The sequence below is a fragment of the Oryctolagus cuniculus genome, chromosome 12, assembly GCF_964237555.1.
Source record: "Oryctolagus cuniculus chromosome 12, mOryCun1.1, whole genome shotgun sequence".
Classification (NCBI taxonomy): Eukaryota; Metazoa; Chordata; class Mammalia; order Lagomorpha; family Leporidae; genus Oryctolagus; species Oryctolagus cuniculus.
Genome location: NC_091443.1, coordinates 109,046,145 through 109,061,754, shown reverse-complemented (window position 1 = coordinate 109,061,754; position 15,610 = coordinate 109,046,145). Strand labels below are relative to the sequence as shown.

Here is a 15,610-nt window from a genome sequence, read left to right as displayed (position 1 = left end):
CCGTTTCGAGTCCTGGCTGCTCCTCTTCTGATCCAGCTCTCTGCTGTGGCCTGGGAAAGCAATAGAAGATAGCCCAAGTGCTTGGGCCCCTGCTCCCACGTGGGAGACCTGAAGAAGCTCCTGGCTTCGGATCAGCCCAGCTCCAGCCATTTGCTGCAGCCATTTGGGGAGTGAACCAGTGGATGGAAGATTTCTGTTTCTGCCTTGGCCTCTCTGTAAATCTGCCTTTAAATAAATCTTAAAAAAAAAAAAAAAAAAAAAAGAGAGAGAGAGAGAGAGACACTGGCTTGTCCCAGTAACATTCATTCCCTTGCTCACCAACAGGCATACAGAGAGCACTCACGGCTACATGGTGAGCCCTGGGCTAGGAACAGGCTACTGAGATGAAAACCACTGTGCACCCACAAGGCGCTTGCTCACAGTCGGGTCAGGGGAGAAGACTCAACACATCAATCAAAAGCAGAACGGGCTATGGCAGAGTGTGCTCAGGGACCACAGAACCAGAAGTAAAACACTGAAGTCAGCTGGGGAGGTGGAGGCAACACGTGAGCTCAGTCTGGGCGGGGGTGAGGGGATGGAGCTGGCCAAGCAGACAACGGGGGAGAAAGGTTTCTCAGGCAGAGACTGCAAACATGGCCATGGGAGGAACTGTGACCGTGACCGTGTCACTCAAAGGGAGGACGCATGGCTCTCAGGAACGAGGCTGCAGGGACAACCAGGGACCAGACAGGATCTCGCTGGGTTTCTCCTCCCACCGGCTATAGTGAGACAGAGAAACTAGAGGCAGAGGCACTAAGGAGACCAAGCAAGAAAGAGGAGATGAACCAGGTGAGCGACAAGGAGACGGGAGAATGGGCAACACGGCATTTTCACAGGATTCAGCAACCACCTAAACGTGAGGATTAAAGAGGACGAGTCTACTATGACTCCGAAATTCTAACTTGGGTGAAAGGCAGACCTTTGGAAGGAGAAATCTACAGTTAAGCATGATGAGTTCAGCTCAGAAAACTGAAGTCCAGCTACCCTGCGTATTTCCAGGTGGAAGTGACCAGGGACAGAGCGTCTCGAGCTCCGACAGGGGCTGTGCTGAGCCCTTGCTGACACACAGGAGGCACCTACAAGACTGTCCAGGAACACAGACAGAGGAAGGAACCCAAGACGGAACAGGAAGTCACCAATCTTAACAGGTGGTCTGGGGCTGGTGTTATGGCATAGTGGGTAAAGCCACCGCCCACAGCGCTAGCCTCCCAAGTGGGTGCTAGTTCACGTCCCAGCTGCTCCGCTCCAATCCAGCTCTCTGCTAGTGCACCTGGGAAAGCAGCAGAGGATGGCCCAAGTGCCTGAGCCCCTGCTACCCACATGGAGACTCGTATGGAGCGCCTGGCTCCAGCCTGGCCCAGCACTGATCATTGTGGCCACCTGGGAAGTGACCAACAGATGAGTGCTCTGAGTTTCAAATGAGTAAATAAATCTTAAAAAAAAAAAAGAAGAAGAAAAAGAGCTTTAAATAAAAAGCCTCTATGTAAAGGAACAGAGGAACACAAAGAATACAGGGAAAGAAAACCCAACGTGATGGCACAGACTGCAGAGAGGGTGCTTCAGAGTTAAGGAGGCAGGCGCTTGGCACAGTGCTTAAGACACTGCCTGCTGGAGCTGGCACTGTGGCGCAGCAGGTTAACGCCCTGGCCTGAAGAACCAGCATCCCATATGGGCGCCAGTTCAAGACCCAGCTGCTCCACTTCCAATCCAGCTCTCTCCTATGGCCTGGGAAAGTAGTGGAACTTGGCCCAAGTCTTTGGGCCCCTGCACCCACGTGGGAGACCCTGAAGAAGCTCCTGGCTCCTGGCTTCGGATCGGCGCACCTCCAGCCATTGTGGCCAATTGGATAGTGAACCAATGGATGGAAGACCTCTCTTTCTCTGCCTCTCCTCTCTCCGTGTAACTCTTTCAAATAAAACAAATCTTTTTTTAAAAAAAAAGACACTGTTTGTGATGCAGCGGTGCCATACTGGAGCGCCGTCTCCATTCTCCATTCCAGCTTCCTGCTAACGTGCACCTTAGGGGACAGCAGGTGATGGCTCATGTACGCAGGTCCTTGCCGCTCATGTGGGAGACCCAGACTGAGTTCCTGGTCTTGGCTTCCACCCAACACAGCCCCAGCTATTGAGAGCATTTAGATTAATGAGCCAGCAGGTGGGAGATCCATCTAAATGTCTGCCTTTCATAATTGAATCTATCTCTCCTTTTTAAAAAGGAAAAGTACGTTCAGACAGGATTAGAACCGAGACTAAAGCGGGCGGTTAGGGCGCTGCAACCCTGACAGCAGCTACTCCCTAAGATGATAAAGTCAGCTAGCAGCTGCCAAGGGCAGGAGGCGCTGGAGAGTGAAGGCAGACTGCTCTGCTCTGCAAAGGACTGTGGGTAAAAAGGGAAGGGGATAGACAGGCAAAACCTGACAGCCAAAGCCAGGTCAGGGCAAAGAGAGTGTTACCATGGGAGCAGCCCAGGAATGAGAATGCAGGAGAAAGGAGCCAGGAGAAAGGCTAGAGGTGAAGACGCAGAGCCATGTAAGGTCAGCCCTGCACACAGTGGGAGTGGGTGTACCCACGGGAGAGGTTATGTGTGGCAGGTATGGGGAAGGGGAGTGCTCAGCAAATCAAGAAAGCTCCTACCCCACAGCCTCCCTCTCCTTTTCAGGTACGTAAGAACAGGATCTGGGGCAGACACCATGTGCAGTAGGCTAATCCTCCGCCTGCGGCACCGGCATCCTATATAGGTGCCGGTTCTAGTCCCGGTTGCTCCTCTTCTAGTCCAGCTCTCTGCTGTGGCCTGGGAAGGCAGTGGAGGGTGGCCCAAGTGCTTGGGACCCTGCACCTGCATGGGAGACCAGGGAGGAGCACCTGGCTCCTGGCTTTGGATCAGTGCAGCTCCGGCTGTTGCAGCCATCTGGGGAGTGAACCAACGGAAGAAGACCTCTCTGTTTCTCCTTCTGTCTGTAACTCTACCTCTCAAATAAACAAAATCTTTAAAAAAAAAAAAAAGAAAAAAGAAAAAAAACAGGACCTGCCTGCACCAAACCGGTGAACACAGGCGAGTGAAGGCACAAGTCCAGTCGAGATTCACCAGCAAATACTGAGAAAAGGCCCTGCTCATCCCTGGGGGCTTCAGCCAAGGTTACAATACGCACTGGGGATACACCATGACACAAATCTACACACAGAGGCACATGTACACGGGGAGAAAGCTAACAAAGATCCCAAATACAAAATTGAGAAACCATAAACGAAAAAAAAAAGTTGCTCTGAATTTGACCCATTTAAATACTACTGCACACTGACAGAGTTAAGTAAAGTTCCGCAAACCCCTAATCGTTAGCTGAAAGCCAGAGTCGCAGCTGAACCAGATGGCAGCTGAGGTCAAGACCCAACACCGCAGGCGCTCCCGCCTGACAAGGCCCTGGGAAGGGGGTTCTGGCAGCCAGACCCCCTCCCACTCAACAGAACACCAGGCCAGGCAGGGGAGATCTGTCGGGACACTCACCTGAAGGTGACTTCGGGCACAAGACACTTCACCCCGTTGTGGAAAGGCCGCGTGAGAGAAATCGTCTGGCTGACCTGATCCACGGCGGACACTCTGCCCTGGTAGACACCCAGGCTCTCGCCACAGCTGATGGACACGATGCTGCCCAGCCAGTCAGTAGCCATGCTGCCGATGCCGGGGCACTGTGAAGAGAGGCAACGATTCAGTGCACCGAGGGACGGATTTTCCATTAAATTCAGACAGTAGATACGACGGCAGGCTCTGTGTCAAACACTGCTTAACTATACACACTCTGTCACATCCTTAACTGAGGTGATAGAGCACAAAAACAACCGGTACAACTGCTTCCAGCAGGAGCATGCGGGCTTTTTTTAAAGACAGACTTTATTTATTTATTTATTTGAAAGGCAGAGTTACAGAGAGGCAGAGGCAGAGAGAGATCTTCCATCTGCTGGTTCACTCTCCAAATGGCCGCAACAGATCCGAAGCCAGGAGCCAAGAGCTTCTTCTGGGTTTCCCATACGGGAGCAGGGGCCCAAGGACTTGGGCCATCTTCTATTGCTTTCCCAGGCCACAGCAGAGAGCTGGATTGGAAATGGAGCAGCCGGGACTTGAACCGGTGCCTGTATGGGATGCCAGCACTGCAAACAGCGGCTTTACCCACTACACCACAGCACAAGCCCCAAGAGCACACATATCAATAAGCAAGGTTAGGGGGCCAGCACCGTGGCGCACTAGGTTAATCCTCTTCCTGCAGCGCAGGCATTCCATGTGGGTGCCGGTTCTAGTCCTGGCCGCTCCTCTTCCAAATCAGCTCTCTGCTGTGGCCTGGGAAAGCAATGGAAGATGGCCCAAGTCCTTGGGCCCTGCACCCATGTGAGAGACCTCGAAGAAGCTCCTGGCTCCTGGCTTCAGAATGGTGCAGATCTGGCCATTGCGGCCATCTAGGGAGTGAAACAGTGGATGGAAGACCTCTCTCTCTCTCTTAACTCTTTCAAATAAATAAAATCTTAAATATGTCTGGTGCCATGGCGCAGGTTAATCTTCTGCCTGTGGTGCCAGCATCCCATATGGGCGCCGGTTCTAGTCCCAGCTGCTCCTCTTCTAATCTAGCTCTCTGCTGTGGCCTGAGAAGGCAGTGGAAGATGGCCCAAGTGCTTGGGCCCCTGCACCCTCGTGGGGGACCAGGCAGAAGCACCTTGCTCCAAGCTTCAGATCAGCATAGCTCCGGCCATTGCAGCCATTTGGAGAATAAACCAATGGATGGAAGACTTTTCTCTCTCTCTCTGGCTCTCACTGTCTGTAACTCTACCTCTCAAATAAATAAAATCTTAAAAAAAAAAAAAATACTGTTTGTCTACCCACATCCCATATTAGAGCGCCTGGGTTCACGTTCTGACTCTGCGTCTGATTCCAGCTTCCTGCTGATGCAAACCCTGCTGGTGCCCTAGGTACACGGGTCCCTACTGCTCATGCTGAAGGCTGAATGAGTTCCCAGTGCCTGGCCCCAGCCTGGCCCCGCCTCGGCTGTCAACTGTACTTGGAAAGTGAACCAGCAGATGGAAGCTGTCTCCCTCCCAGCCCTTCAAAATAAATCAATAGGGCCGGCGCCGCGGCTCACTAGGCTAATCCTCTGCCTAGCAGCGCCGGCACACCAGGTTCTAGTCCCGGTTGGGGCGCTGGATTCTATCCCGGTTGCCCCTCTTCCAGGCCAGCTCTCTGCTGTGGCCAGGGAGTGCAGTGGAGGATGGCCCAAGTGCTTGGGCCCTGCACCCCATGGGAGACCAGGAAAAGCACCTGGCTCCTGGCTCCTGCCATCGGATCAGCACGGTGCGCCGGCTGCAGCGCGCCAGCCGCGGCGGCCATTGGAGGGTGAACCAACGGCAAAGGAAGACCTTTCTCTCTGTCTCTCTCTCTCACTGTCCACTCTGCCTGTCAAAAAAAAAAAAAAATCAATAAATAACAGTGGTAACGCCAAGTGCTAGCCAAGGACACAGAAAAACTGTCAGGCCTACGTTCCTAGTGGGAATGGTAAATGGTGCAGCCATTCTGGAAAACAATTTGGTGACTCACAAAAAATCCAAACCCACAGCTCTTGTGTGACCCAGCAACTACATTCATGGGTCATGCACCCAGAGAAAGGAAGACAGACGCTCACACAAAAACCCGTACCATACACAAGTGCTAGTATCAGGTTTACTTGCACCAGCAGCAAACTGCAAACAACCCAGACAATCTTTGACTGGTCAATCAATAATCTGCTGTATATCCATGTAGTGGGGGCAGGTGGAAAGCGCCGACCCCTCCAGAAGTTACATGCTACAAGATTCCATTCATGCAACACTTTAGAAATGACAAAGCTGTGAGATGGAGAGCAGGGGGCCGGTCTTGTGGCATGCAGGTTAGGCCGGTGCCTGAGACATCAACATCCTGTATCACAGTGCCGGCTCTGAGTCCCCACTGCTCCGCTTCCAATCCAGCTTCCTGCTACTGTGCCTGGGAAGACAGCAGGGTGACGGCCCACGTAGTCAGGCCCCTGCTGCCCACGTGAGAGACCTGGATGGAGCTATAATCTGACTTCAGCCTGGCCCAGTGGTGACAGCCATGAGGAGTGAACCAGGGGATGGGAGAGCTCTTTCTCTGTCTCACTCTCTCTTTAGGTTGCTCTGCCTTTCAAATAAATACGTCTTTGAGAAAAAAATAATGGAGAACACATGCGTGGTTCCAGGATCAAGGAGGGGTAAGCTGATGCTGCTTTAGGAGGGCAAGGGGAGGGGCCCTGTGGTAAGGAAGTGTCCTGCAGCTGGACCACGTCAATGTCAACACACCAGCAGTGACCCTGTGACAGCCTTACAAGAAGTGCCCAGTGGGGGAAACTGGGCAGAATATATGGGATCTTTGTGTATTACTTTTTTATTATTATTATTTATTAGACAGAGTTATAGACAGTGAGAGAGAGAGACAGAAAGGTCTTCCTTCCGCTGGTTCATCCCCCAATTGGCCGCTATGGCTGGCGCTGCACCGATCCGAAGCCAGGAGCCAGGTACTTCCTCCTGGTCTCCCATGTGGGTGCAGGGCCCAACCACTTGGGCCATCCTCCACTGCCTTCCCGGGCCACAGCAGAGAGCTGGACTGGAAGAGGGGCAGCTGGTACTAGAACCGGTGCCCATATGGGATGCCGGCACCGCAGGCGGAGGATTAACCAAATGAGCCATGGCGCCGGCCCCTGTGTATTACTTCTTATAACTGCATATGGTTCTATCAGTATCTCAAAATAAAGCTTAATTTAAAAGAATCGGGGCTGGCGCTGTGGCGTAATGGGCTAAGTCTCTGCCTGCAGTGTCAGCATCCCATATGGGTGCCAGTTCATGTCCCAGCTGCTCCACTTCCGATCCAGCTCTCTGCTGCGGCCTGGGAAAGCAGTAGAAGATGGCCCAAGTAGTTGGGCCCCAGCACCCATGTGGGAGACCTGGAGGAACTTTTGGCTTCAGATCAGCACAGCTCCAGCCATTGTGGCCACCTGGGGAGTGAAACAGTAGACAGAAGGCCTCTCTCTGTAACTACCTCTCAAATAAATCTTTAAAAGTGAACAAATAATCAATGTCTTCCATCATTACATTAACAAAATACATGAGGAAATCATATGTGGTCACCAAATGCAGGCAGTGTAAAATCCAACGCCCATCTATGATATGTGGAGGGCATGGAGGCTAGTGTCTACAAAGCAATGACAGCTAACATCATACTTTATGGTGAAATACTGAACGCGTTCCCTCCAAGCAAGCATCTGCTCTCTGACCACGTGTGCTTCCATTTAACATCACTGCAGATCCCAACCAGTGCAATACAACACGACACAAAAAGCCTCAGCACTGGAAAGGAGAAGGCAAACGGTCCACATCTGCAATGACATGATTATGGAATACCCAAGAACGCTGAGAAACAAGTCTCACTCCAAGAATGAGCTCGCAAGACCACAACACAAGCTCGATGCAGAAAAACCAGCTGGACTCCATATAACAGCAACAGACAACACCGGGAACTGAGAACACAACAGGGTTTTAGAAACACAGAATGCCTGGGAATAAGTCTGATGAGCTGCGGGAACTCTACGAGGAAAGCGAGCAAGGACTGCTGGGAAGCAGGAGGCGTCTACCTAGGCGGAGAGACGCATTCCACCTTCAGACGAAAGGATTCAGTGAGGTGCTGCCAACTCTCCCAGAATGACGTATGCATCAATACAAACTGTGGGGCCGGCGCCGTGGCTCAATAGGCTAATCCTCCACCTTGCGGCGCTGGCACACCGGGTTCTAGTCCCGGTCAGGGCGCCGGATTCTGTCCCGGTTGCCCCTCTTCCAGGCCAGCTCTCTGCTATGGCCAGGGAGTGCAGTGGAGGATGGCCCAGGTGCTTGGGCCCTGCACCCCATGGGAGACCAGGGGAAGCACCTGGATCCTGGCTCCTGCCATCGGATCAGCGCGGTGCGCTGGCTGCAGCGGCGGCCATTGGAGGGTGAACCAACGGCAAAGGAAGACCTTTCTCTCTGTCTCTCTCTCTCACTGTCCACTCTGCCTGTCAAAAAAAAAAACAAAACAAACAAACAAAAAAAAATACAAACTGTGAACCAAAATAAACTGGAAAGCTGATTCTAAAATATACAGAAAGGCAAAGTCTGCCGAATAGTTGAACCAAGAAAATGGAAAACAAAGATGTCTGACCTATCACATTTCACGTTACAGAAATCATGACACTTCCCCCACCCTAACTATTCTCCAGGCATGACAGCCCCTGCCTTGCTCTCAAACCCACTGGAGCTGCTCTTCGAGAACTACGAACCAGGTATCTCCAGAACGTTCTCCTCTCCTCCGCTCGGGGACTGGAAGCTCCTTACCGCCTCAAAGACACCTTCCCTGGCTGCTCAGCACCGCCCTCCAACACCTCTCCTCAACTTGTCGGTTCACAGTGTGCGGCACACTACCAGAAGAGGGCAAAGGACCTTATCTGTCTTGTTCAGCCAGTAAGAGCACCCAGAATATAAGAGGAACTCAATTCAGGGATTTAATCAATGAGTGAAGCTAGACACAGTAAATGTGACAGAAGTTAGCCACTCAAAGTCTGTAGTATCTATTTATACCTAAATGCCTTGGCTCTTCTTGAAAATGGTTCTAAAAATACAGCACTTTTAAAGCATCCTCCGCGTGAAATCCTATACAAGAAATGAAATTAACACCTCTGGAATCACGGAAGTCAGGAAATAGAAGTTGAAATAAACCTAACATACACGCTGAGCACAAAGGAAACACCACTGGTTTCCGTGACTCCTGCAAAAAAGAAATAAAATACTTTTCAAGCGTTTTTTTTTTCTTTCTTTCTTTTTTTTTTTTTTTTTTTTTTTGGACAGGTAGAGTTGTAGACAGTGAGAGAGACACAGAGAGAAAGGTCTTCCTTCCATTGGTTCACCCCCCAAATGGCCACTACGGTCGGTGCTGTGCTGATCGGAAGCCAGGAGCCAGGTGCCTCTCCTGGTCTCCCATGTGGGTGCAGGGCCCAAGCACTTGGGCCGTCCTCCACTGCACTCCCTGGCCACAGCAGAGAGCTGGCCTAGAAGAGGGGCAACTGGGACAGAATCCGGTGTCCACATGGGATGCCAGCGCTGCAGGCGGAGGATTAACCTAGTGAGCCGCGGAGCCAGCCCTCAAGCTGTTTTCAAATACAAATTTCAGACATATGCCTACATAAAATGTTAAGTCTAAAAGAAGCAAAAAGAGCAAAAAAAAAAAAAAAAAAAAAAAAGCGCATGAAGATTCGATAAAAAGAACGTTCATATAGTAAAGCGTCTGTCCCGTAAGAAGCAAAGCATGAGCAAGCCCAGCCCAGGGTGAGTCGGCGCCAAGCCCTCCTCTAGTGCTCTCCCGCGCCGGTGCCACGAGCCAGGTCGAGAAACAGGAAACAAAGGCAGCAGTGCCGCAGCAGGCTCAGCCACAGGATCCTTACAGTAGAGAAGACTTCACACACACACACACACACACACACACACACGGAACCCCCACATGCCCACCGCCCGGGGCAACAATTATCCACGGACGTGTAAATATTGAAGAGAGCAAGCTGGGGCCAGTGCTGTGGCATAGTAGGCTAAGCCCTCCCATATGGGTGCCAGTTCAAGTCCTGGCTGCTCCTCTTGACATCCCGCTCTCTGCTATGGCCTGGGAAAGCAGCAGAAGACGGCCCAAGTGCTTGGGCCCCTGCACCCACGTGGGAGACCTGGAGGAAGCTCCTGGCTCCTGGCTTCCAATCAGCACAGTCCTAGCGGTTGCGACCATTGAACCAGGGAGACCTTTCTCTTTGTCTCTCCCTCTCACCCTCCCTAACTCCGTCTCTCAAATAAATAAATAAAAACTTAAAAAAAAAAAAGACAGCAAAAAAGTCTCCAATACAACGCAGCTTTCACAATGCTGCCGAAGAGCACAGAGCACACACACTTCAGGCTCATGTCCCTTTCCTGTCAGCCTTTGTCTATTTCATGTCACAGAAGCACAAGTTTCCTTTGCTGTCATTAATACCCCATCATAAGCCTTCTCTGATACTTAATTTAGATAGCTGTAGAATAAAAACCTGTAGTAACAAGCATTTTAAAACACCAGAAATTCACCAGTCATACAAAAAAAAGGGGGGGGACTTATATTTCTCCATTCAACATCTTGTTTTCATTTTATTTCAGAGATCAGAGACAAGAAAGGGAGCGAGAGAGACAGGCAGAGCTCCCATTTGCTGGTACAATGCCCACAACAGCCAGGGCTGGGCCGGCCAGGAGCTGGGAACCAACTCCAGTTCTGCTATGTGGGTGGCACAAACATTTGAGCCCTCACCTGCCGGCTCCCAGGTGCCCCTTAGCAGAAGCTGGAATTGGAAGCAGAGCCAGGCACTGAACCTAGCACTCTAATACGGGATGTGAGTGTCCCAGATGGAAGCTTAGCCTATAGGCAAAACAACCACCTCCAACGTGTATCATTTAGGAACTGAATGAACAAAAAAATAGTTTCTGCTTCTTTGTAAACTGTTTCCAGTATTTTATTTCTATACTGAGCTGAGGAAAAAATGCACCAAATCTGCCTCCAGGACCAGTAACACTGATGTTATGCAGTCAAGTTTATATTAGGCTAATAAAAACTGAGTAGAAATTTTAACACTTTGAAAATGTGAGTGCTAGTTGACAAGTATATATTTTCCCATTTATTTCTATAATAGAAAAAAATGCTTTAAAGGAACTACCAGAGACAGGCATTTGGCGTAGTGGTTAAGACACTGCGTTGGGGCCAGCGCCATGGCTCAATAGGCTAATCCTCCGCCTAGCGGTGCCAGCACACCGGGTTCTAGTCCCGGACGGGGCGCTGGATTCTGTTCCGGTTGCCCCTCTTCCAGGCCAGCTCTCTGCTGTGGCCAGGGAGTGCAGTGGAGGATGGCCCAAGTGCTTGGGCCCTGCACCCCATGGGAGACCAGGAGAAGCACCTGGTTCCTGCCTTCCCATCAACGTGGTGCGCCGGCCGCGGTGCACTGCCCGCGGCGGCCATTGGAGGGTGAACCAACGGCATAGGAAGACCTTTCTGTCTCTCTCTCTCTCACTGTCCACTCTGCCTGTAAAAAAAAAAAGACACTGCGTTGGGACATCCGCATACCATGTGGGAATTCATGGGTTCAGTGCCTGGCTTTGCTCCAAATTCCAACTTGCACCAATGCAGACCCTGTGATCAGTGGTGATGGCTCAGCCATTGTGTTCCTGCCCTATTACCCACATGGGAGACCTGAACTTGGTTCCCAGTTGCAGGCAACCAGGAGGTGAACCAGAGGATGGGAGCTCGCTCTCTCAAATAAATAAAAATTTTCAAAGTAACCACTGAATGTTTAACTGCGTTTCCTTTTCTCAGACACTCCCCTCTATAAAGTGTGACCATGAATGCGTGACTCGGTGGGGCTAGCACTGTGGGTGTTTGCACCCTGTATCAGAGCACCAGTCTGAACCCCGGCTGCTCCGCTCCCAATCCAGCTCCTATTAATGCACCCTAGGAGCCAGCAGATGCCGGCTCTGCTGGCTCAAGTACTTGGGTCTCTGCCACCTCTGCGGGGTCCCAGGTGGGAGCTGCAGGTGCCCGTGCTCCAGCCTCACCCAGGACTGGCTGCTGCAGGCATCTGGGGAGTGGGTCAGTGGATGGAAGATCAAGCTCTTGCTCTTCCTTTCAAGTAGGTGAAAAAAGAACTTTTCAAGGAGGTTTATTTTATAAAGAAGTCTTTCATTAGCCAGCGCCACAGCTCAACAGGCTAAACCTCTACCTTGCAGCGCTGGCACATCGGGTTCTAGTCCCGGTCGGGGCGCCGGATTCTGTCCCGGTTGCCCCTCTTCCAGGCCAGCTCTCTGCTGTGGCCCGGGAGTGCAGTGGAGGATGGCCCAGGTGCTGGCTTCAGATCAGTGTGATGCACCGGCCAAGGCGGCCATTGGAGGGTGAACCAATGGCAAAAAGGAAGGCCTTTCTCTCTCTCTCTCTCTCTCACTGTCCACTCTGCCTGTCCAAAAAAAAAAAAAAAAGGGCAACAGAAGGTGGCCCAAGTACTGCCACCCACATGGAGACAGGCTCAGCACATGGAGACAGGCTCAGCCCTTGTCACTGTGGCCAGCCATTTAGGAGTGAACCAGTCGATAGAAGATTTGTCTCTCCCTCTCCGTCACTCTGCCTTTCAAATAAATAAATCTTTAAAAAAAAAAAAAAGATGGGGTCAGCGCTGTGGCATTGCGGGTAAAGCCGCTGTCTGCAGTGTTGGCATCCCACATGGGCATCAGTTCGAGACCCGGCTGCTCCACTTCCAACCCAGCTCTCTACTATGGCCTGCGAAAGCAGTGGAAGATGGCCCAAGTCCTTGGGCCCCTGCACCCGTGTGGGAGACCCGGAAGAAGCTCCTGGCTCCTGGCTTTGGATCAGCCACAGATCCAGCCGTTGCGGCCAATCGGGGACTGAACCAGTGGATGGAAGACCTCTCTCTCTCCCTCTCTCTGCCTCTCCTCTCTCTAACTGACTTTCAAATAAATAAATAAATAAATCTTTGAAAAAAAGAAAAAGAAAAGAAAAGAAAGCATCTAGCACAATTCTAGTACTAAATCCCCACCTTCCATATTCCATAGGCAACAGTAGAAAAAAAGCAGAGTTGCGAGGTCAAACATCCCAGCACTGGTTCGCTTTTGGACGTCCTTAAGCAGTGTGACCTGGTGAATGATCTGAGTCCCAACGACCTCAACCACAGGACAGGACTCACCTCTAAGACTACAGGAGGGGAGCCGGCGCTGTGGCGCAGCAGGTTAAAGCCCTGGCCTGAAGCGTCGGCATCCCATATGGGCGCCGATTCAAGCCCCGGCTGCTCCTCTTCCAATCCTGCTCTCTGCTATGGCCTGGGAAAGCAGTAGAAGATGGCCCAAGTCCTTGGGCGCCTGCACCCACGTGGGAGACCTGGAAGAAGCTCCTGGCTCCTGGCTTCAGATCAGCCCAGCTCCAGCCGTTGCAGCCATCTGGGAAGTGAACCAGTGGATGGAAGACTTCTCTGTCTCTAACTCTCTCTGTAACTCTGTCTTTCAAATAAAATAAAATAAATCTTTAAAAAAAATTGCTTAAAAAAAAAAAAAAAGGCCTCAGGAGGAAGTCCACATCGCGTATCACACACCGCATTTCCGTTCACATATCTCCTTTCAGCAACGAGACTACTACTGCTCACACATGGGACCAAGCCTGTAAACAATCAAACACAGCGGCCGGTGCTGCGGCTCACTAGGCTAAGGGCCTTGCGGTGCCGGCATGCCGGGTTCTAGTCCCGGTCGGGGCGCTGGATTCTGTTCCGGTTGCCCCGCTTCCAGGCCAGCTCTCTGCTGTGGCCTGGGAGTGCAGTGGAGGACGGCCCAAGTGCTTGGGCCCTGCACCCCATGGGAGACCAGGATAAGTACCTGGTTCCTGCCATCAGACCAGCGCGGTGTGCCGTCCGCAGCGGCCATTGGAGGGTGAACCAACGGCAAAGGAAGACCTTTCTCTCTGTCTCTCTCACTGTCCACTCTGCCTGTCAAAAAAAATAATAATAATCAAACACAGCGGCACCAGCCCTGCAGCGCAGTGGGTTAATCCTCTGCCTGCAACACCGGCATTCCACATGGGTGTCAGTTCCAGTCCCGGCTGCTCCTCTTCTGATCCAGCTCCCTGCTAAGGCCTGGGAAAGCAATGGAAGACAGACCAAGTGCTTGGGCCCCTGCACCCGCGTGGGAGACCCAAAAGAAGCTCCTGGCTTCGGATCGGCCCAACTCCGGCTGTTGCAGCCATCTGAGGAGTGAACCAGCGGATGGAAGACCTTTCTGTCTGTCTCTACCTCTCAGTCTGTAACTACCTCGCAAATAAATTAAAAACATTTCAAAAAATCAAACACAGCAACAAAAATGCATGAATCCCCTCTAGAACACCTCGGAAGTGAAGTCCCAGTCTTCAGACTGGAACAGAGTGGTAGTCAAGCCAGGGCATCAACTTCCACACCTCCCCCCCTCCCCAACCCTCCCCAACCCTCCCCAACCCTCCCCTCCCCTCCCTCCCTCCCTCCCTCCCTCCCTCCCTCCCTCCCTCCCTCCTTCCTTCCTTCCAAAGATTTTATTTAAGATTTGAGAGGTAGAGTTACAGACAGTGAGAGGAAGAGACAGGTCTTCCTTCCGCTGCTTCACTCCCCAGACAGCCGCAATGGCTGGAGCTAAGCTGATCCGAAGCCAGGAGCTTCTCCCGGGTCTCCCACGTGGGTGCAGGGGCCCAAGCACTTGGGCCATCTTCTGCTTTCCCAGGCCACAGCAGAGAGCTGGATAGGAAGAGGAGCAGCCGGGACTAGATCCGGCGCCCATATACATAGGATGCCGATGCCGGAGGCGGAGGATTAACCTACTGCGCCACGGCGCAGCCCCCACACTGCTCTTTCATACACCTGACTATGTGATAATTAGGTACCAAAAAGCTTTTGACTCTACAATTTGTTATTTTATGAATGGCTAAGAATCAGTTAATCTGGCCCGCTACCAATAAAGCTTTTCTGGAATACAGCCACACTCAATTGCCCATCATCCATGGGGGTTTCTGCACTACAAGGAGAGCTTAGCCGTAAAGACAGAAAGCACACACCCACAAGGCCTACCTCCAGCTCTTCACAGAAAACCTTCATGGGGGCTCATGTCTGGCACAGCGGCACCCCTACCAGGGAGCACCGCCTCCCGTCCCGCTGCTCCGCTTCTGATCGCGCTCCCTACCAATGCACCTGGGAAACAGCAGACGGCCAAGCCCCTGGCCCTGCACCCACATGGGAGACGCCGCCCGAGTTCCAGGCTCGTGGCCCACCTGGCCGTGCAGCCTTCTGCGAAGTGAGCCAGCTCATGGAAATCTGTCTCTCCCTCTCTCTGTCACTCTGCCTTTCAGATAAATAAATCTTTTAAAAAATAAAAAAACTAGAAGTCTGATGACCTGTGCTTCAGGATACAATTCTGTATGAAAACTGGAATGGACAGAAGTTCAAAAAGAAAAAGGAAAAACAGGGAACGGGCAAATTCCCAGAATGATAAAAATGACCCGAACTAACTCAAGAAGCAACAGAAAACCTAGACAGAAGTACATGAACCACAGAGGCTGCATCAGGAATCACGTCTTCCCCGAAGGGAACGCGTGGCCGCGCCCCACCCCATCACCGAGGGGCCGTGCACTGCGCGGGGCCCACGCGAGGACTCGCGTCGGCAGAGGCCCCCCCTTACCAGCGCTGGGCAGTCGGGCCTCCACCAAATGCCGGCTCCCTCTGCACTTCGCAGAGGCACGGCCTGAAAAGCAGCGCTTCCAGGCAGAGCTCAGGCCGCACTCGGCGTCCCAGCTCCGACCCCGGACCCCACTCCGCGCGGGGCCCACCCAGCAGGCCTCTGCAGGCGGAGGTGCGCCCAGGTCCGCCACGGTCTGGCCAATCGCCCCCGGCTGCCCACCGGGTCATCAGAAAGCGCTCAACAAACCCCTCGAGAAACCGACACGCCGT

The 15,610-nt window shown here is 52.2% G+C and overlaps 1 protein-coding gene across 5 annotated transcripts in view; it reads right to left on the bottom strand.

Annotated features, from left to right (window-relative positions):
- EDC3 (enhancer of mRNA decapping 3) overlaps positions 1–15,610 on the bottom strand; it is a 128,324-nt gene that overhangs the window by 31,081 nt on the left and 81,633 nt on the right. For 2 of the 5 annotated variants that reach the window (XM_051834621.2, XM_070054667.1), the window contains exon 2: positions 3,541–3,722. The exons of the other annotated variants lie outside the window; for them this stretch is intronic. In XM_051834621.2, the coding sequence (XP_051690581.1) occupies positions 3,541–3,704 (164 nt within the window). In that variant the 5' untranslated portion in view covers positions 3,705–3,722. The remainder of the gene's footprint in view (positions 1–3,540; positions 3,723–15,610) is intronic. 5 annotated transcript variants of the gene reach the window in all.